Source organism: Ochotona princeps, chromosome 1, assembly GCF_030435755.1.
Source record: "Ochotona princeps isolate mOchPri1 chromosome 1, mOchPri1.hap1, whole genome shotgun sequence".
In the NCBI taxonomy this organism is placed as follows: Eukaryota; Metazoa; Chordata; class Mammalia; order Lagomorpha; family Ochotonidae; genus Ochotona; species Ochotona princeps.
The window spans coordinates 129,102,091-129,126,180 of NC_080832.1; the positions used below are offsets into that span (position 1 = coordinate 129,102,091).

The 24,090-nt window shown below is 45.8% G+C and overlaps 1 protein-coding gene across 1 annotated transcript in view; it reads left to right on the top strand.

Annotated features, from left to right (window-relative positions):
* Nucleotides 1-24,090, top strand: part of DTNBP1 (dystrobrevin binding protein 1) — a 129,852-nt gene that overhangs the window by 57,957 nt on the left and 47,805 nt on the right. The window contains exon 7 of the mRNA XM_058667853.1: nucleotides 22,424-22,446. Coding sequence (XP_058523836.1) covers nucleotides 22,424-22,446 — 23 coding nt within the window. The remainder of the gene's footprint in view (nucleotides 1-22,423; nucleotides 22,447-24,090) is intronic.

Here is a 24,090-nt window from a genome sequence, read left to right on the forward strand (position 1 = left end):
AAGAAGGAAGAGGAAAAGACAGCAGATACGAGGTGACAGCCTCACTTGGGGGATGGAAATCAGGCAGGTGAGCAGGTGCCGATTTAGAGAACAGAGAAGGCCAAACTCTGAGCGCCGGTGCCTGTGTGGAACTTGGGCACAAAGCATGCCAGGGTGCATTCCAGAGGGCGAGCTCAAGGGGAAGAAACCCCAAACCTCGGAGGAGTGCTGGCCACAGGAGATCCAGCTGAAGGTGCATTTATTGGAGAAGTTATTCCCTCAGTCCTCTGCTCCAGCCCTAGCTCACAGGCAGTGTGGGATGGCAACTGCAAGCCCAGACTTGCAGATCCGAGACACCTTTGAGGCAGGTGAAGGTGGGTGGAGTTACGGGGTATGCTGAGGTCTGCGCACTGAGCAGTGAGACCCTGGACCTCCTGGCTCTGGCTGGTAGGGTTCTGGCAGCCCAACTCACATGCCCTGTGTGAGGGGAGGAGGGTTTGTCTGAGACTGCCAGGAGAGAGCTCTTGGTGGGAGGCATTCTGGTGCCGCCTGGTGATAGGACTGCATTTGCAAACTCGCCCCGCCCCACGATTGCCATTTAGCCAGGTTCTTGTGCTTAACTCTTAGATATAGACAGCTAAAGAATAATACAATAAGATGCTGGACTCTATGTTTGGTATACGCTTGCAATGGGGGAATCTCAACTGAACTTGAGCTGTGATTATGCAACTAGGTGGAGGAATCCACCATGGTGGGAGGGTTTAGGGAGGGGTGGGGAGAACCCAAGTATCTATGTAATTGTGTCACATAATACAATGTAATTACTGAAGTTAAATAATAATTAAAAAAAAAAAAAGAATAATACACAATTGACAGAAGCTTCCAAGGTAAAAGGGGCCAAAACTAAACTACACTAACAGTAATAGTTTAAAAAAAAAAAAAAAGGCAATTGTGAATGAGACTGAGAGGAGGAAAGAAAACTTAAAAAGCAATTGTAATTAATTAATAGTTTTAGATATGTGTGACCATTTTGCATGAATGAGACAACAGATTCTATAGAAAAGGAATAGTTAGAAAACAAGTAAGAGCTCTTCAAAGCAAAACATGATAATAAAAGTAGGAAACTTCCGGAAGGTAATATCATTCCTGCAGATGAGGGGCCTGCAGGTGAGGGAGCAGAGACTGGGAAAAGGTAAAGTGTGGGGAGCAAGCCAAGGTGCTGGTCAAGGGCGGCGACGTTGGGAGCCCTGCCGCAGTATGCCGGGAGCCGTGATGTTTCTGGGGGAATGTGGAACTCCGGAGTTTGACCATCTTGGGAGGCCTTTTAGAAGCTGTGGCAGAGAGTCTGAGGACAAATGACAGATAAATGTATTTTTTAAAAAAAAAAACATGCAAACAGTAAATATTTATAATTAAGGAAAATAGAGGCTTTTTTTTTTCTTTTTTTAAAAAATATTTATTTCAAAGGCAGAGTTACAAAGAGAAAACAGGAAGAGAAAGAGGCATCTTCCATCCACTGGTTCCCTCCCCAGGTGGCCACAGTGGCTGGAGCTGAGCCTGTGTGTAGTCAGGAGCCGGGAGCTTCTTCCAGGTCTCCCACGTACATACGCACGGGAGCACTTGCCTTTGGACCGTTTTCCTCTGCTTTCCCAGTGAGCTGCACCAGAAGTGGAATAGCCAGGGACCAGCCAATGCCCATACGGGATGCTGGCTTCAGAGGTGGCAGCTTTACACACTGCACAATGCCAGCCCTGAAAATAGAGCTTTATAAAAAAAAATCTACTCCTTGGTTCAGTTAGACAGTGTTCACATTACAATAATCTCAGGTGCAGAGTTGTGACAGCCTTCTGGGGGGCTGGGAGACAGGAAGCATGTTTGTACTGGGGGCAGAGGAGGCTAAGAAAGCTCATCTTCTCTCTGCAGCAGGAAAGCACATCTAAAATAGAAAAAAGGAAGCTTCTGTTGCCTGTGAGCTGCTTCCTGTGATGCCAGCGGCATCCTGTGTCAGTGCTGGTCGGAGTCTTAGCGGCTCCATTTCCCCTGCAGCCTCCCTGCAGATGGGTTTGGGAAAGTAACAGAAGATGGCCCCAGTGCCTCGATTCCTGTCACCAGTGTGTTGGAACACTTAGAAAAAATGGAGGTACGTACTGGAAGAATGAACTCAGAGTTGAAGGTGGCTGCTTGTGCAAAGCAGGCAGAGAGATGGAGAGAGCTGGAGCAGGGACTCAGCCTCTTGTTTACAATAAGCAGACATGGAAGACAGAGAATTTGTATTACTACGAGATTTCCGGAAGTCTGTATGGAACAGATACCCACTGACGCAACATTCTGTGATCAGATAGTTCTGTGTGTATGAAAGGTCTCAGAATTTGTTTACTAAAGACAGTTGACCCAGCATTTCTCAAACTGCTTACTTACAGATCCAATTTGCATGTGATGCATATTAATACATATTAATATCCCATTCTGCATATTGTTTGAGAATATATTTTTTTTAAAGTTTTATTTTTATTTGAAAGGCATGTTTAGGGCCTGACACGATGGTTGAATAGCTAAATTCTCACCTTGCTAGTACCAGGATCCAATAGAAGTGCCAGTTTGTGCCCTGACTGCTCCACTTCCCAGCTTCCTACTTGCGGCTTAGGAAAGCAGAGGAGGATGGGCCAAAGGCTTGGGGCCCTATACCCACATGGGAGAGACCTCGAAGAGGCTTCTGGATCCTGGCTTTGGATCAGCTCAGCTTTGGCCATTTGGGGAGTGAATCAGTGGATAGAAAGTATTTCTGTCTCTTCCTTCTCTTCTGCAAACCAGATTTGCCTTTCCAATAAAAGTAAACATTTTTAATAAAAGAAAAAGAAAAGCAGATTGACAGACAAGAAGGGACAGAGAGGTCTTCATCTGCTGCTTCCCTTCCCAAATGGCCACAGGGCCTGGAACTGAGCAGGTCTGAAAGCTAGCGCTTCTCTGACGTTTCCCCAGTAGGCACTGGCGCCCAAGCACTCAGACCATCTTCCACTGCTTTCTTGGCCACATAGCAAGGAGCTGGATTGGAAGTACAGCAGATGGAGCACAAACTAACACTCATATGGATGCTGTGCCGCAGGCAGAGTCTTAACTGACTGTGCCATGGCTTCGGCTGCTTGGAGAATATTTTAAATAATGTTATCAAAAATAAACTTCTTTTAGAAATAAAACTCTGTCCTTATAAACAAGATACCATGATTTTTTCCTTTTGTTGTCCAAAAGAAAATAATATGTGATGAGAAGGTTGGATATCTGAGATATATGTTTGCAATTTTTTTTTTAATTTTATTTTAAATTCATTAATTACATTATATTATGTGACACAGTTTCATAGGTACTGGGATTCTCCCCACCCCTCCCCAAACCCTCCCACCATGGTGGATTCCTCCACCTTGTTGCATAACCACAGTTCAAGTTCAGTTGAGATTCCCCCATTGCAAGCATATACCAAACATAGAGTCCAGCATCTTATTGTCTAGTCAAGTTCAACGGCTTCTTAGGTATACCCTCTCTGGTCTGAAGACAGAGCCAGCAGAGTATCATCCCGATCAATTAAAAGCTCCAACATACCATCAGCAAAAATTTACATCATTATGGAATTAATTTTTTATCAGAATCTTTAAAATGAGTCTTATGGATTCTGTGTCCCCCATTTTCTCGATGTCTTCCTCAGTGAACTCTGAGGTTGGCATAGAGTTTTGCTCCTTTGCAGGGGAGTTTTCAGTATTATTCATTGTGCCTTTGTCTCTTCTTTTGCTCTTAATCATTGCACTGCTGGTTAGCAGAGTCTTCTCCTTGGGGCAGGTTTCTAAGCTGTGTCACCCACAGGTCTACAATGCGATTTTACTTGTTGCAGTTGGTACACAACTCTTTGCTTGAAGCCACTTGTGCCACAACCTCCAGTAAGTTCCAGGTCTGAGTTCTTATGTCAGATTTCCACCATGGTCTCCACAGCCCCAGCTCTTGGCTCACCATTCTCCACCTCCTGTGATACCGTGCTGAGGCTGCACTGTTATCTCTGCAACCTTTCTCCCACTTCTGGTTGGAGCAGGTCTCAGGATTGGAGAGACACCAGGTGTCCTATATGATTAGGTTGGTGGTGGTGCTGATCTTTGTCAGAACCTGTTGGACACTAGGCCTAGGTGCCACACGGACCTATTTTGACCCGTATGATTTCACAGTCGGTATGATTTTCCTGTGGTACCAGTGCAATCCGCTGACATCAGCGAGTTCTCGCGAGATCACTGTTGTCCCCTGTTGTCCCCTGTTGTCCCCTGCAGTCCCAAAGCTGTTGCCAAAGTGTACAAAATGGCGCCTGACGCACCACCACTACAGTCCTTGATCTGCTGGCCGTCAGATCTGAGGACTGCCCAGACCTGTCCTGGGTGGAACCCGTAGGACGCCACATTGCAGATCACTGAGTCAGAAATGAGCTCACTCCCAGCTCAGCGCATGCTCCGTCCTTTCCCTTGCCCTTTCCTCCTTACGCAAAATGGCTCCCAATTCAGTTTAAGGGGGCTGACTGGGCTATGAAATCCACCCTGTGCTCGCTCTGTCTGTCTGAGATCTGCTGCTCTGTCTCTGCTCCTGGTCAAATAAAACGGACCAGCAGGACAGACAGTTCTTTGTCTGGGTTTACCTCCCAAGCTCCCAGTGAAAGTCCCTTCCCACCTGGTTGCTGGTGGAGTTCCAGCTGTTGGTAAAGTTCAGATCGCAGTGTTGGAGTATCAGTCACTGCAACACCACACTGCTGTGCCCACTGCTGTCCTGTGTCTGTCAGTCTCCAGGTACCCCTCTGTTGTTGTTCTGTCCCCTCCTATTTCTTGAAATATGTCCTCTCTGCTTCATCCTAATTAAATGTTTTTCTGTCCGTTTAAACATGTCCTCACCCTATTCCGCCATCTTGATTCTCTCTGTTTGCAATTTTTTAAGTGGTGTCTGCACACCCTGTAACTTTAGAGAAATGCAGGCCAGACAACTGGAAAATGGTGTGCCAAGGAGATTGAGCCCTCATTTCTCCCACCTCGCCAGTGCCGAGTGTGTGGGAGGCATCTCATGGAGCTCCCACTGAGCCTGGTGCTTGGGCAGGGCGGCGGTCACCCGAGTTAAGACTCACCTGCAGTTAAATCCTTTGGCTGCTTCGGAGCCAGATTTACAGGGAGGAAGAGAGACAGAGAGAAAGAACTTCATCTGATGGTTCACTCTTCAAGGCTTGGGGCTGTCTTCGACCGCTTTCCCAGGCCACAAGCAGGGAGGTGGATGGGAAGCAGGGCTGCCAGGATTAGAACTGGTACCCTTATTGGATCCCGGTATGTTCAATGCGAGAACTTTAACCACTATGCTATCAGGCCAGGCCCTTTTGGACTTTCGAGTTGGAACAGCCTGAAGCAGTCTCAGATGTTTTATATCAGTGTATCTTCTTAAGAAAGAAATTTAACTTATTTGTTTATTAGAGAGTGGGTAGAGATTTTTTTTATCTATTTATTTACTCCCCAATTGGCCAAAGGAGGACCAGGCCAAAGCCTGGAACCTGAAATTCTGTCTGGTCAGCCATGAGTTTGTAGGGTGCCAAGGCCTTGGGCCATCTTCCATTCCTTTCCCAGGAACATTAGTAGGGAGTTGGATTGAAAACAGAGCAGCTGTGGGATGCAGGCAGTGGCCTGACATGCAGCACAGGCCATGTTAGTGCATCTCGAGTAGAAAATGCATTTGTGAGTTGGTCAGTTCTTTGGTGGACATGCCCAGCTCAGGGAAGAGACTCTTGCCCCGACAGAAGCATAACTATGACTTTAGCTAAATATAGACTTTGAAGAAAATCACGCAGGATGGTGATAGAGTGCTGAGGGGGCTGGGAGTCCTCTCGATGGAGTGAGAAGTCAGTGGGGGGTGGGGGGACAGAGGCATCTGGGGGCGGGAGCCCGTGGGCCTCTAGGGTGATGCAGGCCCAGCAGTTGGCACAAGGGTATAAAGAACCTGGGTTGTGAAAAATAAGTGGCTTAGGGGAATGAAGGAGAGCCAAGAAAGAAACAGGGCCGCAACCTGTTCAGTCTTTAATCTTTCCATTAACACTGTAATCTTTGGAATGCTCATGGAAATTCTGTCACGGTAACTGATTATATTATGCTTAACATCACACACAGTTGTGTAATTTAATTAAAATATTTCTTATTTCCAAACTTATGGATCAGTTGGATTTTCGCCTTCAGTATGCAGAATATATCAGAATATTTCTCCCAAAATAGCTACATCTTGAAGAACAGTGATTTTTAGCAATTCTGGTTAATTATGAATGACTCATAACTTTAAGTCAGTCTGCTGTTGGGTTAGAAGTCTGCTTGCTTAGGGGCATACTGAACTTCAGAATACTTTTCTGCTGATTTTTCTGGACTTTGAAACTTGGTTTTCTCTTAGACCTTCTCTCTCTTATAATGGTGGCACTGGCTCCTGTGGGTGCCACTTAGTGTCCATGTGTATTTTGGAAGAGTCATCATGCTTTCTGCTTTGTATTTATGTATCCATTGCACTCAGTGCTAAGGACTGTGCCCTTCATTTTGTTTCATTGTTAGGTGACGTGGCCTGTTACCAAAGTTCAGAACGTCTTTACAACAAGGTGTCACAGATTTATTTGAGATATCATGGCATATCTGTAGTAATATTTGCTAAGTATGAGTTCTATAGACTAACCTATCAAGTTCTTGAGCTTCAAGGAATGTCTATTCAGATTAATCTACATAGATGGTGCAGCTGAAGTTCTAAGCAGCACTACATAGTAGAGAACCGTGGCAGGAGTGTGGCACCCAGGCCTGGCCCTGCTCGAGATGGACAAGAAGAAACCAGCAGTGTTCTCTAAGGTGAGGATGGTTCTAGAACCAACGGAGAAGGTCTGGAGTACCTGGTTCCTGGGGTTCTACAGAGTTCTGTTTGGATGCTGGAAGGAAAGAGGAGTGGGGAAATCCTCTCCCAAGGCAATGTTTTTACGAAAAGAATGGACTTTTGTACCTTCTCAAAGTAGAATAATGGGGGCCAGAATTATTCTTGCCCTGATACCAATAAAAAAGACCAAAAAAATGAGATAATGCCTGTTATACCCTATAGACATGAAGCAAGTGAGACAAGCCCTGGTGTTGCACCACTGTGCTCCCTTAAGAGATTCCAGGATACTGTGCACAAAGGGGCCCTGAGTTAGAACCTGGCTGGCTCTCAGTTGAGGAGGCAGTCGAGAGTCTAGGAATACCAGGGCCCCAAAGTTTACAGAACCACAGGAGGGGCTGCTTAGAGAGAATCGTGGAAGCCCCCAGGGGGTCTGACTTGAATAGTCAGCAGAATACTGCTAATGCCCTTTAGGAAGCCACCGGAGAAAGCAGAGAAAACCCTCAAGGGACTAGTGCCCACTAGTGCCTGGTGCCAAGCTCAACTGAAACAATGGTACAGCTGCTTCACCTGCTTAAAACATCATCAAGCAAGCCTCAAAAGGACCAGAGTGTTGACAAATAAATTACCTCTGTCCCAGACAAAGCTCAAGAGTACAGGAAAACAAAAACACATAGTATCCCACAAGATAAACCACGGCATCTGGCATCTGATCCGAGGTTAGGCAGCTGGCAGAGTGAGGAGCTGGCCAGTCCAGCAGAAGCACGCAGCGCTGGCACAGATGTGAGCTCAGCAAACAGGGATGGACTCCCACTTACCATGACTGTGCTCTGTAAGCCCCTGCGGATCAGGAGAGGGATGGGAGAGATGTTAAAAGGTCCAAACTTGTATCTCTTTTCATTTTCTCCTTTTTACTTCTCCCTTTCCTATTAGAGGCTGGAATGTATATGGTTCCCAGGTGGTTAATTGAAAGTGAATGGAAATTTTGATTTTGTCATAATATAGTAATCATGTTTGCTAGGCCAATGACCTCTCTTGAAAATAGACTGAGAACTCCAAATTGCTCAGTTCCAATAATGAGGAGTCACTTCATAGATTTTCTTTCAAAATAGAATTTAAGCTTATGAGTTGGCAAGGAATTGAACGTAACAAAATTCTTGTTCCAAAGTGTCTGTTAGAGAGTCAGTCTTGGCAGTTTCAGGCTTTACATGTAGTCGTGAGAACAGATGCAGCTGGAATATTTAACAGTCTATCAGAGTCATGGGTTGACAGTAAATACGGCTTAGGTTCTTCAAGCTTTATTTTGAATAATGATATCTGTTTGCCATCAATATTAAAAGGTCATGTCATGTCCTGACATACTTCTTTCAAAATAGTCTTTTTCTAGTTGGCTTCCAGAACTCTTTTCTCCCAGTTGCATGATTGCCAGTATGTTGGATGGGGTTCATAAAGGTTTGTTCCCATTGGTGGTGGTGGTGATGTGTCATCCTTATTTCCCCTCTCCCTTCATTTAACTTTTTATTTCCTTATTGGAAAGATAAAAGAGACAGAGACAGATCTTAAATCTGCTGGTTAACTCCCCAAATGGTGTGACACCTGAGCCTGGATCAGAATGTAGCCAGGAACCCAGAACTCAGCCCAGGTCTTCCATGTGGCAGGGACACAGGCGTTGGAGCTGTTCCTCCCAGGGCACATTAGCAGGAACCTGGAATCAAACACAGAGCTGAGACTGACTCCAAGCAGGCCATGCCGACACTGTTTGCAGATGTTCCAAGTGGTGTCTGAACTATTGCTCCAAATGCCAACCCTGGCTTTGGGTTCTGACAAACGTGAAAACTTAAAGGGTATCTTTGAGATGGAGAGTAGTTGAGACTAAAGACAGAGCAACCTTTAAAAACATTTGCTGAAATGCAGCAAAGCATAACTATGATTATCTTGGGTTTAAAATGAGGTAATTCTTTTTCCAAAGGTAAGTTGGTTATATATGCTTGTACATTGTAATTTACAAAGACTAATAATTTCCAGTGTTTAAAAAAATCAGTTTATTTGGGGCCAGTGTTGTGATGTCCATGTGCAAGGCAGCATCCCATATAAGCACTGGTTTGAGTCCTGACTGCTCCACTTCTCGTTCAGCTTCCCGCTAATGTGCTTGTGAGAGCAGTGAAGCATGGCCCATGTGCTTGGGCCCCTGCGCCCACGTGGGACACCCAAAGATGTATCTGATTTTGGACGAGCCCAGCTTCTGCTGTTGCAACCATTTGGAGAGTGAAACAGCAAGTGAAAGATCTGTCTCTCCCTCTTTCTGTGTAGTTCTGGTTTTCAAATAAAACAAATCTTTAAAAACAGTCTAAGTGTAGAATATCATTGCACATTTTACATGACCCGTTGTCATTTTGGAGCTTATTATTTCTTCAGTAATGAGTTACTGGTTTGTTTTGTTTTGTTTTCATGGATGCTTTCAGAAGTATACGGTGTTTCAATGATCTTAGTCTTTGCTTGAATGTGACATACGCTGGCATTGCCTGGGCTTTTCCTGCTGTTCTCGAGGGTCTGGGAGATGGTGCAGGCAGCTGCACTGCCCTGACCTCAGCGGCAGGGAAGTGTTTTGGGAGGGCAGCCGAGAGATGACACATTGTCCTCCTCCCTTCTGTGGCGCGCTCCGGCCCTCTCCGACTCTCTTCTGGTGCAGTTTGCCCAGTGCTTATGGTTCTCAAGTCTGTTTTCCTGCCAGTTCTTTATCATTTCTAGGCTTCTGCTTCAGACAATTGGTACTGTAATTGTCTCAAAGGAGATGCATGCATGTGCTACTGAGGAGATGCAGTGGTAGATTTCAGTGAAGAATATTGTTCGCCCAAAATGTACATCGTGTTCCTTTGTCTGTGAAAGTTTCAGCGTGTTTTATGTGCAGGTGGTTCCTTATCCTAATACTGATGGTGAGAAGGTGCATCCCTGTCGTGGAATAACTTGTAAGATGATACATGGCTCTCAGGAATAGACAGGGTTAGAGCTGAGGATTTATGAGTTAAGGGGCTGGCATGTAGCTGAGCGGGTTAAACTGCCAGCTGTGATACGGACGTCCGCTGTCGGAGTGCCAGTTCCAGTCCCAGCTGTTCTGCTTTGATGGAGCTTCCTGCTACTGTGCCTGGGCAGGCAAGGTGACCCAAGTGCTTGGGGCCCTGCCATCCATGAGGGAGAGCCAGATGGAGTGCTCGTCTCCCAGCTTTCCCCTGGTCCAGCCCTGGCTGCTGTCGCCAATTGTGGGAGTGAACCAGTGGGTACAAGATCTCTGTCTCTCTGCCTTTCAAATCAATGAATGAATCAATAAATAAAGTCTTAAAAGGATATGATAAAGGTTAGAGTAGTGCAGGGAAAATTAGAACACTGATTTACCTCGTGAATTAACTTCAAAAGAGATTTAGGTAACATAAATGGACACAGAGTGTAATAAACATAGTTATTGCCCATGGATGTTAATATGCATTTAATGTCTGACTCAGCCATCCTGTAGATTAGTGATTTAGTTGAGTGACTTTCTCGTAGGGGTTGCATGTCTCAAGTGAGCGACATTTTAACTTAGGAAGATCAGATTTGGCTCTTGAACTTCATTGTGGATGCTAAAGATTCTGTACATTTGGATTCAGAGAGCTGTAGTGTTTTTGTTTTTATTTTTTCTGTGTGTGTGTGTTTAAGGTTTATTTATTTGGGCCTGGCATGGTAGCCTAGTGGCTAAAGTCCTCACCTTGCATGTGCTGAGATCCCATGTGGTTGCTGGTTCATGTCCTGGCTACCCCACTTCCCATCCAGCTCACTGCTGGAAACCAGTTGAAGATGGCCCAAAGGCTGGGAACCCGGCATCCACCTGGGACGTGGAGAGGAAGCTCCTGGCTTCGGATCAGCTCAGCTCCGGCAGTTGCAGCTACTTGGGGAGTAAATCAGCAGATGGAAGATCTTTGAAAAGGTTTATTTATTTTACTAGAAAGGCAGAGTCGCAGAGAGGGCAAGACAGAGAGGTCTTTATCTATTGGTCCACTCCCCAAATGGTCACAACAGCTGGAGCTGAGCCAATCTGAAGCCAGGAGCCAGGAACCCCCTCCAGGTCTCCTACACGGGTGCAGGGGCTCAAGGCCTTGGGTCTGCTGCTTTCCCAGGATGCTAGGAGGAAGCTGGATTGGAAGTAGAGCAGCCAGGACTCAAACTGGTGCCCATTAAAAAAAAAAAAACTCCACTTTTAAAAACCCGTTCTCTTTATTTCCATATATCTCAGATTATTTTATACTTTATAAATTCCACATTTCTATTATTTTGTTATCTGTCACTATCTTAGCTGTGTTTGCCAAAATAAATATGTAAGAGTAATATATTAATAACATAAACATTTAGTGCAATTTTTAATGAATATTTTATTCATTTCTATTGGAAAGGTGGATTTACAGAGAGAAGGAGAGACAAAGATGTTCCCTCTGCTAAATCACTCCACAAATGGCCACAAGGGCAGAGCAAAGCTGATCCAAAGCCAGGAGCCAGGAGCTCCTACACAGGTGCAGGGTCCCAAAGCCTTGAACCGTCTTCTATTGCTTTCCCAGGCCACAAGCAGGGAGCTGGATGGGAAGCGGGGCAGCTGGGACATGAATAGCACCTGTGTGGGATCCCAGTGCATGCAAGGCAAAGACTTTAGCCACTAGGCTATAGTGTCAGGCCCATATTTAGTGCAGTTTTTGAAAATGAATTAGCTGCTTTTCAGGTAGCTTTATTTTGGGTCTGGCATTATAGCAGAACAGGGTAAGCCACCCCTTGTGTTATGCTTCATACATAAGTGCCGGTTTGAGTCCCAAATGTTGCTCTGGTCCAGCTCTCTGTTAAGGTACCTGTGAAAAGCAGTGAAGAAGTCTCACACACTTGGGCCCACAAAGGAGGCTCGGGGGGAGTTCCAGGCTCCAGGCTCCAGCCTCGCCAGAGCTGTTGGTGACCGTTTGCAAAGTGGATAAAAGAGCCCTGCATCTCTGTGTCAGTCTCTTCCTCTCTCTCTGTAACTTCACCTTTCAAAGAAATAAATAAACCTCTTTTTTTTTTTTAAATAAAAATGGCTTTGTTTTGCAGATAGTGTTAAAATTGTTCTTTGAACAGCTTAGCGTAAGGAATAAATGACACCAAGGACTTCTAAGACACGGTCTTGCGTTTACTTATTTCAAGCAGGAAAGTGGTCACCCCTATGCCACCCATTGCCACCCATTTTCCACTGTCACGTGCAGACCCAGGCCTGGAGAAGTACACATTTCCGGTTGGTGGCGCATGACTACAACGTGCTAGGAAAGAACCGTGTTGCCTTGGTGGTAAGGAGTAGCTGGCGCTCCTTTTCTGACAGAAGTCCTGTGAACACTCTCCTATGAGCAAGTGGTCAAAGTGGTTAAGTTCCAGCCATCAGCCAGAACAAAGGGACAGTGTTCCAGTGTGGTGTTGAGGAAAAGTGTTGCCTGTTGTACTTCACAGAGATCTCGTCCTAAACGTGTTCAAGTGGGAGGGAAGTGTTCATGTTCACGTTGAGCGTGGGCTTCTGTGTCAGTCACGCGTTTGTGCTGCGCGGGTGGCTTGTAAAGCTTGCTTCCAGCGGAGAGAGGATCGTGTTTAGGCAGACATTCATCTAGGGCTGCGGACTATTAAGTTTGCATCTGTGAGTGTGATGCGGACAATTTGCACACATATACAGAGTGAACATACTTACTGTAACCTTCCATAGACTTACTTATTAGTATGATTCTCCCTTTTATTTTTAGTGTGTCTTAACTTCCGTGGAGAAAATGATTAAATCACAATTTGACTCTTTGGAAATGTTACTAGCTTTGAGTCTAGTGTATTTGCTGAGTGTTCTACAGTTCCAGGTGTTATTATGCTGTATTTTGTCCAGGTTTTTACTGAATTAAGTGAATTTAAAAATATTAAATCCAAAAGAAGGCGTTTCAGATCTTTTGACTTTTTTGATCTCTGAAAACATTGTTCAGCACTGAAAAAGAAGAGACTTGAATTTTTGAACATGTGGGTGCCAAACAAGTTACCAAATGAGATGGCTGAGTGAAGTTTTTAAGTGATATACCCTGAGGTTACAACAAAGGCTTTTTGGAAGAGGCAGTGAGTCTGTGCCTGTGTGATGGGGGCAGTCAAGGTGTGCCTATTGGACTCAATTTGGTAGCCTAATGGTGAAAGTCCTCGCCTTGAATGCGCCAGCATCCCATGTGAGTGCCAGTTCTAATCCCGGCAGCCCCGCTTCCCATCCAGCTCCCTGCTTGTGGCCTGGGAAAGCAGTCGAGGACGGCCCAAAGCCTTAGGATCCTGCACCCGCATGGGAAACCCAGAAGAAGTTCCTGGCTCCTGGCTTTGGATTGGTGTAGCTTCCGTTGTTGTGGCCACATGGGGAATCAATCTTCAGACAGAAGATCTTCCTCTCTGTCTCTCCTCCTCTCTGTTTATGTCACTTTCCAATTAAAAATAAAATCTAAAAAAAAAAAAAAAAACAGATGCGCCTTTGCACTTAGAGAACCCTCTTGCAGTTCTAGAACCTGTGCCTCTGATGTCACTGCATCACAGTGTGTGAAGTTGTGGCAACAGAGGATGATGCTGTGGGCGTAGAAAAAGAAGAACTGCTGCTTGGGGATCAAGCTTGTCTAAATGGAACAGATAAAGTGGAAGGTTGTTTTATACATTAATTATTGTTGTTATTGATCCCATTAGTTTGATGATAGTGACCAGAGTTTAAAGATCCCTCGTAGGTGCTTTGGCATTGGGTTAACTGGGTGTGTGACATAATGCTGGCTTCTCATTGTTCTCCATTATCGTTATCAATTACACTTCCCTTCAAAAGAGGGGGCAAGGGAGGGGGGATCCACGAGTCCATGGGATTATATCATGAATACTTCCCATCCAGCTCCCTGCTTGTGGCCTGGGAAAGCAGTGGAGGACGACCCAAAGCCTTGGGACCCTGCACCTGCATGGGAGACCCGGAAGAAGCTCCTGGCTTTGAATCAGCTCAGCTCTGGCCCTTGTGGCCACTTGGAAAGCGAAGCAACAGATGGAAGATCTTCTGCGTCTCTTTCTTCCATAAATCTGCCTCTCCGATAAAAATAAATGTTTGGGGAAAAAAGCAGCAGCAGCTATGTTTAATTCTTGCTTCAACCAGGAAGTTTTTCTTACCAAACTGAAATGAATTGCCATTCATTTTGTTCTAGAGAATCCTTGGCTTCATATTTCTTGAATGGTGGTTTGGGATAAAAAAAATTTAGAAATTTTTATTGGAAAGGCAGATCTACAAAGAGAAGGAGAGACAGGAAGATCTTTTATCTGCTGGCTCACTCCTCAAATGGCCACAGTGGCCAGAGCTGAGCTGATCTGAAGCTAGGAGCCAGCTTCTTCCGGGTTTTGTTCAGGTTCCCAGGGCTTTGGGTTGTCTTCTGCTGCTTTCCCAGGCAACAAGCAGGGAGCTAGGTGGAAAAGTGGAGCAGCCTGGACACAAATGAGGACCTGTATGTGATCTTGGCACTTGCAAAATGAGCATTTAGGCATGCATCATGATGCCTGACCCTGATTTCTATTTGTTATTTTACTTCTCCTTCTCGCTAGAGTTCCTGGTGATTATGGAACATGTTATCTTAAAACTGAAAATTGTCCTGGTCTATTCCTAACAGTATTCCTAGTATTTAACCTAAGGTGCATTTTTTTTTAATTTTATTGTATTGTTGTTGACAATCTTTACATAGTTAATTGCGGTTAAAAGAAAAGGTTCAGGGGGTATAGGGAAGTGGGTAATACTATTATGTCCATATTGTTTCCATCATGTATCCGAGGTAAAGGGGGATTTTGAGGGAGAAGCCCCACCCGGTTTCCCGCCCACCCCAAGTCCCGGATGTGGGACATGCTCTGAGATATTTGATCAAGTGGTTTTAATAGTTCTCCAGTTATAAATCGCTGCCAGTTGCGCTCAATGAGGTCATCCACTGATTGATATGGTCCATCATAAAGTCTCCGTTTGCCCCATATTTCGCTGCCAACAATATACAGCTGAGATGAATGATTGACCTGTTCTTTTTTCTGTCTTTTCTTGATTAGAGTTCTGAGTCCAGCAGTTCGGTTGGGGAGATCTCCAAAGAAACCTTGAGGTATTCCCAGACTAGATTCTTGTATGTTCTAGCAAGCACAGGGCCCGGCACAGTCCATCACCCCGATCAGCTGGTGGTTGCAATTGCTGGGCTGGTTCTGTTTTCAGTCCCGAGTTGCACTGGAACCAATGGGTGTTGCAGTTCAGTCTGGTTCTGCCCAGCACATACTCGGCCCTTACATCAACCAGTGGGAGCTGCAGCCTAGTCGGGGCAACCCACAATAACCCCCACCAGGCCCGCCCCTACCCTGGTTTGCCAGTATGTGTAGCAGTAGACCAGTCTGTCCCCCATCCCATTTGGCTCTTGTACTTGTCACTGGGTATTAAAGCTTAGTTCCATCTAACCAACTCAACCATCCAGCCCTCATGGATGTTGTTGAGTGCCTCTCTGTCTAGCCACCCCAGCCCCCGTCCTAGTTGTCATGCCCTCCCATGGGACTAGTGACCCAGGAAGGGGGAACCCACTTTTTCCCTCCCAGGTCTCTCTCAGTCCCGGTTTATGCACTCTTTAGGTGGTTCTGTGATGTGACTTGACAGAATTATTCCCCAGTGCCAGCTTCTGCCAGCTGATGCTGTGGCCAAGCCCAGACATCCCTCACCCACTCTAATTTATGCTTGCACCAGCAGGAATAATCTGCCCAGCCTGGCTTTTCCCTGATCTAGTCCTCATGCAGCGCACAGGTGTTGCAGCCTTGCTTAGTCTGGTCTGTCCTCATCCCAGCCCACACTCTCCAGTGGGAGTAGCTGTCTGGCTAGGGGACCAGCCCCTTAATCCCCCCGCCAGCTCTGTCTCTCCCTTCCTGGATCTCACGTGTGCTGGTTGGGTGCTGCAGTCAAATCCAGTGCAGGCAACCTTACCCTGGCATTCCATAATGTGTACTGGTTTTGTCACAACCAAACCCGGCTCAACCCACACTCTGTTCTGGTGTTCGGATTTGCCAGTGGATGACATGAACTGATTCAGCCTGGTCTACCCCTGACCCATGTAAGGTGCATTTTTTAAATTAATGATTGGAATCAGCAAATATTATATTCAAAACAAGAAGATGGATATTTTTATGATGTTGGTGGCAGTAATGATGGAGAGAATTGGGTGAATTCAAGATGATATGTTTGGAAATAGGATTGGGGAATTTATATGGAAAATGAGGGAGGTGAATGAGTCCAAACCAGTGGAACCGAGGAATGACTTTTGTTGAGATGAGGCAGGCTGGAGGAGGTGACACTGTGGCTTGCAGATGTTTGAGTGAAGCTGTCACATAGGTGGTGGTTTGCAGAGGAACCAGGAGCCCAAAAAAGACGTTAAGACAGGAAATATAGTTAGGAGGTCAGTAGTAGGGATGGCGCTTGAGGATTGGAGCATCACAGGTCACCGTGAAATCGTAGTCATTTGTTCAAGCAGAGTGATCATTAACAGATGTCGGAAGGCACATTCAGCAAGTGACAAAATTGTCCATAAAAATTTGCTGCTTTTGGCCCGGCGCAATAGCATAGCAGTTGAGGTCCTCGCCTTGGATGCGCCCAGATTCCATGCGGGCGCCGGTTCTAATCCCGGCCAGCTCCACTTCCCATCCAGCTCCCTGCTTGTGGCCTGGGAGGGCAGTCGAGGACGGCCCAGAGCATTGGGACCCTGCACCTGCCTTGGAGACCTGGAAGGAAGTTCCTGGCTCCCGGCTTTGGATCGGTACAGCACCAGCCGTTGAGGTCACTTGGGGAATGGATCATTGGATGGAAGATCTTCCTCTCTGTCTCTCCTCCTCTCTATACATCTGCCTTTCCAATAAAAATAAATAAATCTTTTTAAAAATTGTGCTGCTTTTAATTTTTGGCAAGATTCACTTTTCTTATGTCAAGCACAAAGCACAAGATGTTACCTTGATGAAAACAAGATATTTGTTTCCTAAACCAGTTTCCTAGAAAATAAAGAAAACTTTCTTGTTATCATCCATTGAGAGCAGATCAAATATTAAACGAAAAATCTTGCATTAGCAGAGAAGACCAAATTCTACATTGTGTTAGTGTAGTTTTGCTAATGCTCAATTTTAATGAAACTTTCGGCTTAGCCAGCTTGATCACTGCGAAATTTCTTTCATAAGATCCTACAGAATACCTTTCAGAAACCTACAACTTTTCATACCCACCAGTTTTTGTTCTATAGTTTTCCTCCTTTTGGGGAAACAAGTAATTCTACTTTAAAACAAAATTTCTTTCTTTTTTGCTTAATAAAAACGAATCTTTCTTGAGCTGTAGCAAGAAGGCACCAAAAAAAAAAAAAAAAAACGAATCTTTCATATCTCATGGCATCACTTACCAAAGATGAGAAGTACAGAGATGTTTGCTTTTATTTCTACTTTTAATGACCAGAAATTGACTTTAGAAAAAACCTAGGAAGGAAACGATTTTGGACTGCCTGTTGGTCATGTATCAATGTTTTTCTTTTGGACATGCAAGCCGGACCGATCTGTCGGTACTCAAGCTTGGTTCTCTTGAGCCTGTGTCTTTATCCCCTGATCTCTGGGCAGTCATGCAGCAGCAGGAGCTCCTCAGCCTGTCAGCCCATGAGGTGTGGGCACACCTGCAGAGCCTAGGAAAGCTCCACCCACACAGCATTCCACATGCACTGCGGCCAGATGACTAGCACAGGTGAGGGCATACAGCTGTGCTCACTGGGCAGACTAGAGTGCTTGTGGCAAGCTCATAGTGGGCGATTCCTTCATCTCATCTCGTTTCTGTGACCGTGAGAGAACTCCGGAGAAGAGTGGGTGATTAATGAAGGGATTACTTGAGCTTGTGGTTCTATTGTCCCATGATGGAGCCACGTGATTGGTGAGGACCTTGTGCTGCTTTGAATGGCAGAAGCCCAAAAGGGGCAAGTGGCATCTTGGAGACCAGCAGGACATGAAGTGCAGCCTCCATTGCAGAGCAGCTTGAGCCAGTCCCTTCCCAGTGAGAACTCATCCTTGTTACCAGTTCCTTAAGAATGGCAATGCCAAGGCCCCTTTACTTCTCCAAAGGCTATATTATGGGGGATGTGTGTGTGTGTGTTTTTCCCCAAAGGAAGGGGTTCAGGGACTAAATTCTAATTGAGTTCAAAGTGGAGATAGGAAAAGGGAAATGAGGAAACCTACAGCAGCAATAGCCAGCATATCCTGAGAAATTCTTAGTTGTGGATTTAGAAAATTCTTGGATAGATTTAGCTCCACCAGGAGATTCAGGAATGCCCAAACACAAAGATAATGTCCTAATTAGTGATCATTGTCTTCTGGTCATTGTTGTATGTCTCGGGGATTTACCATAGTGTTGCTTTCCTGTGTTACCTTGAACAGGTGGAGTCAAGCTGGGTTGTCTCCTCAGCGGGTGAGCTTGGACTGCCATACAACATAAAAGAATATTTTGTTCTCAGTTGCTCTTGAGCTGTTCCGCTGTGCCTTTTGTCGCTGGCCTCCTATCCTGTCTTTTTGGAGGGAGTCCTTTAACAGGGAGGGCCCTTAGGGTTGCCTGGGTTGCCTCATCCATTTACACACTAGTCTTTGATCTGCCTCCATGTCTGGATGTCAGTCATTGTGAGTGGGGATGCTTTAGGAATGGCTCTCGAATGGCCACCTGCGACCTCGAAGTCTCTGGCTCCTAAGTCACAGATTCCAGTCAGCTCTGGAGTTCCTTGGGAAACTGAGGGTCTTCTTTGAGGTTTAGGAAATTCTTTATAACCCTGAGTTCTGTGTTTTTCTGGGGGAATGTATGTCACTTGTCGATTATCTCCTGAGTTTTCATTGGGTTTTCTTTTTGTAGTTGATCTTAGCCAAAAGGCCGAGAAGCTATTGAGTTTTCTTTTTAACCCTTCTTTTGCAAATGAAAAGCACCACAGACAGTAGACTGAGCATTCAGACAAAGCAGGGCAGTGTGGAGTGGCCGCAGCCATGTTTGCTTTTCCACCGTGGATCTGGGGATGACTTGTGTCTTGTTTGTTTGTTTGTTTGTTTGTTTTTGCGATAAGTCCTTTTTAAAAAGCTGCTTGGAATCCTATTGTCTACTTGAATGACATGGGAAATTGGAATCCCATTCTTTTTGTCTAACTCGGTGAGGTTTGGATTCACGTGGGTGAGGTTTGAACCCGCGTGATGAACACTGTAATTTTGAATTGTCTTCCGTGGAGTTTTTGCTCCTTTTGTCAGTAACTATAGTTTCTTGGACCCTCATTTTTTTTTAAAGATTTATTTTCTTTTTATTGGAAAGTCAGATATACTTTCTCCAAGGAGGAGAGACAGAGAGGAAGATCTTCCGTCCATTGATTCACTCCCCGAGTGGCCTCAACAGCCGGAACTGCGCCGATCCAAAGCCAGGAGCCTCTTCCGGGTCTCCCATGTGGGTGCAAGGTCCTAAGGCTTTGGGCCATCCTTGACTGCTTTCCCACGCCATAAGCAGAGAGCTAGATGAGGAGTGGGGCTAACAGGGTTAGAACTAGCACCCGTATGGGATGCTGGCACATTTGAGGCGAGCACTTTAGCTGCTAGGCTATTGTGCGGGCCCCTCATTTTTTTTAAAAGATTTATTTATTTGTACTTGGAAGTCAGGATTATGGGATGGGGGCAGTGGAAGGGGAGCAAGGGAGACAGAGAGAGGGATCCTCTATCCCCTGGTTCTCTGTGCAAATGGCCGCCACTGCCGGGGCTGGGCTGGTCCAAAGCTAGGAGCCTGGAGCTTCCTCCAGATCTCTTATGTGGGTTCAGGGTGCCTAGCACTTGAGCCAGCCTCCTCACTTTCCCTGGCCGTAATCAGGAAGATTGATTAGAAGTGGAACAATTGAGACTCCATAACCAGTATCCATATGGGATGCTGGCACCAATGGTGGAGTGTTAGTGTTCTATTCCATCGTGCTGCCCCCCAAGCCATCACTATAAACAGGACAGATGGCCCAAAGCCCAAAGGCAGAGGAATACACTAAGGATCTCACCATGGGATTGAAGGTTGAGTCTTTCCCAGATGAGACAAAAGGCTCAGCAGCACGTGTGATAGGGCTGGGTCCAGCAGTGCTTGCAGTGTCTCTGGCTTCCTGGGTGCTTTCCTGAACCCAGTGGGCAGCCTCAGCACCCCCCAGCACAGTCTGTGACCAGCTTGTCTTGTTGGTGGCAAGTGCCCTGCTGGTTCTAAAGTGCCCAACCACTGCCCTCTGAGGCCCTCTTGACCAATTTAGCCAAGTGTGTGAGAAGAGATGAAATAAAGAAGAAAAACTTGAATCCCTATTTCCAAACCCCATTCAAACCCCTGCAGCCTTACCACCTACCGCACTACTGTCAGCTGTGTTTAAAACTGCAGGTCTCATCAGGGGGGCACTGCTCACCACCACAAAGCCAAGCTTGCCCGCCCTGCCTCCCTACAGTGGAAGCCTTAATACCACCAGGGTCTTTCCCCTTTCCCAGCACAAACCAGTCCTTGGAACTCTGAACGTTCTAGTGACCAGGGAGCTCAGTGAGAGGAGAGCAGTCAGTCAGACCTGAGTGAGGGACTTTCTCATGGCTCCATGAAGAAGTCACAGGATCCCTTCTGGTGTTCCTCCTGGTCCCCAGCAGTCTAGGGTCGTTCCCAGAGCTGTCCAAAAACACGGAAGAAACTCCCGGCTTCAGCTTGGCCCAACCCTGGCCAGTGGAGCCATCTGGGGAATGAATGAATCAATGGGTACAAGCTCTGTCTCTCCCTCTCTTCTGTAACTCTTTCAAATGAAGAATTTTATTTTTTCTAAAAAAGGAAAAATTTTTGTCAGACATATATGCCAATAAAAATAAGAAACTGGGATTGCAATTATGGGAATAAGAAAAGCCCTCTCAGAATGCTGAGCTGAGCGTCTGTGCTGGGTGCTCTGATGGGGAGCCGGGCGTCTGTGCAGGGTGCTCTGACGGGGAGCCGGGCGTCTGTGCAGGGTGCTGTGATGGGGAGCCGGGCGTCTGTGCAGGGTGCTCTGATGGGGAACCGGGCGTCTCTGCTGGGTGCTGTGACGGGGAGCCGAGCGTCTGTGCAGGATGCTCTGACGGGGAGCCGGACGTCTGTGCAGGGTGCTGTGACGGGGAGCTGGGTGTCTGTACAGGGTGCTCTAACGGGAAGCCGAGCGTCTGCTGGGTGCTCTGACGGGAAGCCGAGCGTCTGCTGGGTGCCCTGATGGGAAGCCAAGTGTCTGTATTGAGATCTGTGATGGGGAGCTGAGACCGGCACATCGGGGAGGGCAGAGGGACTCCTTTGGATCCCCATTGTGCTAGGGCTCAGGTGGTAGAGAATGTGGCTTTTATCCCAGGACTGGAGTTAGTAGGATTTCGGTATGTTTAACTTATTCCTGACTATACACATTAGAATGAATTTGACTAGCGACTGAAGGAAAGCCATTGCATGGTTTTTTAAAGTATGGGCTAGAGAATTTTATTTCTTGGTAGCTGTGAGAGGAGTTGTTACAAGTTGGTATTTTTAGGAAAGGAGGCGGTTTGGGGTGACCGTCTGATGGAGGAGCTTTTCCTTAGGCTGTTGCAAGAGGATGTGCTTGGCTCTTCGGCAGGCAGTGCCAGCCCCTCCTGCCAGCTGCTAATTGTAGTTGGCCATTTTGGAACATGTTGGACACTATAATTTAGAATGCAGAATACGGGTTTGAGAATTCAGAGCATCTCTTGATTTTTAGTAAAACAGAGTGTAAGTAAAAGATAATCCTATTTTTGAGTGGGATAACAACCTCTGCTAAATAAATTCACCTTTTCAGAACCACATTCTATTAGTGCTGCAGCTGAGAGGAAAATACGTGACCCCAGGAATCTGAGAGAGCTTCTGAAAACAGCTTGCTTTGCCTGCTTTGTAACAAAGTATGTGTGTTGTGGTCTTTCTTCTGTTTTCCCCTGATGTATATTTCCACAGGAATCTTTGTATTTCCACATGCTTAGACCACACTGGCAAAGTCCCAGGCCAGCGGAGTCCTGGAGGCAAGGCCCTTGGCCTCAGGAGTCGCGGGGGCCCCTTCTCTTTCACTGTTGAAAGGGAAGTGGCCATTAACTGTTCTGGATGATTTCTATTTGAGTATATTTAGGATATGTTATGAAATAGTTACAGTGGAGGAAATATTCTATTAAGTGCTTTTGTAAAGCACTTATACACAAGATGATTCATTGCTGGCATTACAGTGGTGGTTCTTAGATGTGTTTTGGTGCTTTAATAATTTAAACTTTGAAAGGTTTATTTTTAGCCATTAATAGTTATAAATAACTGGAAATAGTTGCTGTGTTGGTTATTTCAGTGAGATGTGATTGATATGTGAGCATCCAGAAATACTACTCTGAGTGTTTAAAGTAAACACATTTTTATTGCCATGCAAGATCAGTCTCTGCTGGGAGTAGATTATTTTTAATTTGCATTTTTTTCTTTTTTTTCCCCCTACAGGAAAGAACTGGAAACCTTCAAAGGTAATTTAAAAAAAAGATTTGCTTATATTTACTGGAAAGTCAGCTTTATAGAGAGAAGGAGAGAAAGATCTTCCATCTACTGATTCGTTCTCCAAGTGGCCACAACAGCCAGAGCTGAGCCGATCTGAAGCCAGGAACTTCTGGGTCTCCCACGTGGGTCATCCTCAGTTACTTTCCCAGGCCACAAGCAGGGAGCTGGATGGGAAGTGAAGCAGCTGGGATATGAACTGGCACCCATATAGCATCCTGGTACATGCAAGACAAGGGCGTTAGCTACTAGGCCATCTCACTGGTCCTCAAATTAATTTTGTGTTTAACTCTTCGCTTGAAAACACTTGTGCAAGTTAATTGATGTCAGATGTTCACTTTTGATGGTGACAAAAGAAGCCCTTTCCTTTTTGTTAAAGTTGGACAGTTTATACAAGAACCTGTTTTGGGGGTTTCATTGCATCACAACACATGGATTTGATGTTCTCTTAACTCTGACGCCTGTGCTGAGTGTCCACTGTGAGTAGCGCCATAGGAGACAGGCACACTGAGACTGTTTCTGTGGTTTGCAGGGTGGGTGAGCAAGATGAAGCTTCTCCCCTACAGGCAGCCCTACAGTCCTTGCAGCCTGCAAGAGGCTTCCGCCATGGAGCCAGACCTCCCACACGGTCCAGCCTCCTCGGGCTCTGCTTCTGTGTTTCTTCAAGTAGAGGCTCAGATGATACACGCTCTGAGAGCCTGAAGGCTCCCAGCATTGCCTTGAACCTGAGCCAGCCTCTGAAAGAGGACCACCCGGCCTTAATCCTTGATCTTGTTGACCCTTAGTGGCTGTGGAGAAATGCTGGTAGAAACAGCAAGCCTCAGGCTTGCCAGCAGCTCCACGCCTTCCCGTCACCATTTTTCACTTATTTATTAGCAGGCAAGTAGTGGAAATCACTGTAAGACTCATTTTAATAGCCAGGAAGACTGGATTACTTAATTAAATCACTTATACTTTATTTTATGTTCATCAGTTGTCTGTTTCATATATAAACCAACATTGACGTTTAGGTTTACTTGAGTGATTAAAGATTCTTGTATGTGGTTTTTGTAGTTGAGTTTTTTATGTGACTAACATTTGGAGGCTTACTTGGGCTGTGGCTGTATTTCGGTGTGAGCCCCTGCAGCGGTAGTGCGTGGTGATCCTCCTGGCCATTGGTATATGACGCTGTAATCTTCCTGCTGTCCTCGCTCTTACTCAGGCTGTGAACTTCCACTCATGAACATTATTGTTTATCTGTGGCTGGAAATCAGGTCTGAGATGCTCATAAAATGTTCTTTTCCCTCTCATTCTTTCTCTTGTTTGTCTGACTTAGGATATTCTTATGTAACATGAAGAGATGGAGAAAGCAGCCACGTTAATATTAAAAGACAGGCAGGGACAGAGATGACGTGAAATGTCAGGATTACTTGCATGTCAGTGCCAAGGCATCCTTTCTTTGAGAGTGGCAGTGTTCACAGGAAGAGATCAGCAGTTTGCAGAAGGTCAGATGGTGCTGCATACTGCTTGTTGGAGTCATCTCAGGCCAACACACCTTGTTGGTACACACATCCCTAATTAGGTACAGCAGTTAACATCAGGTCTCCCCGCTGGCTAATTAGAGCTTTCAAATTTGA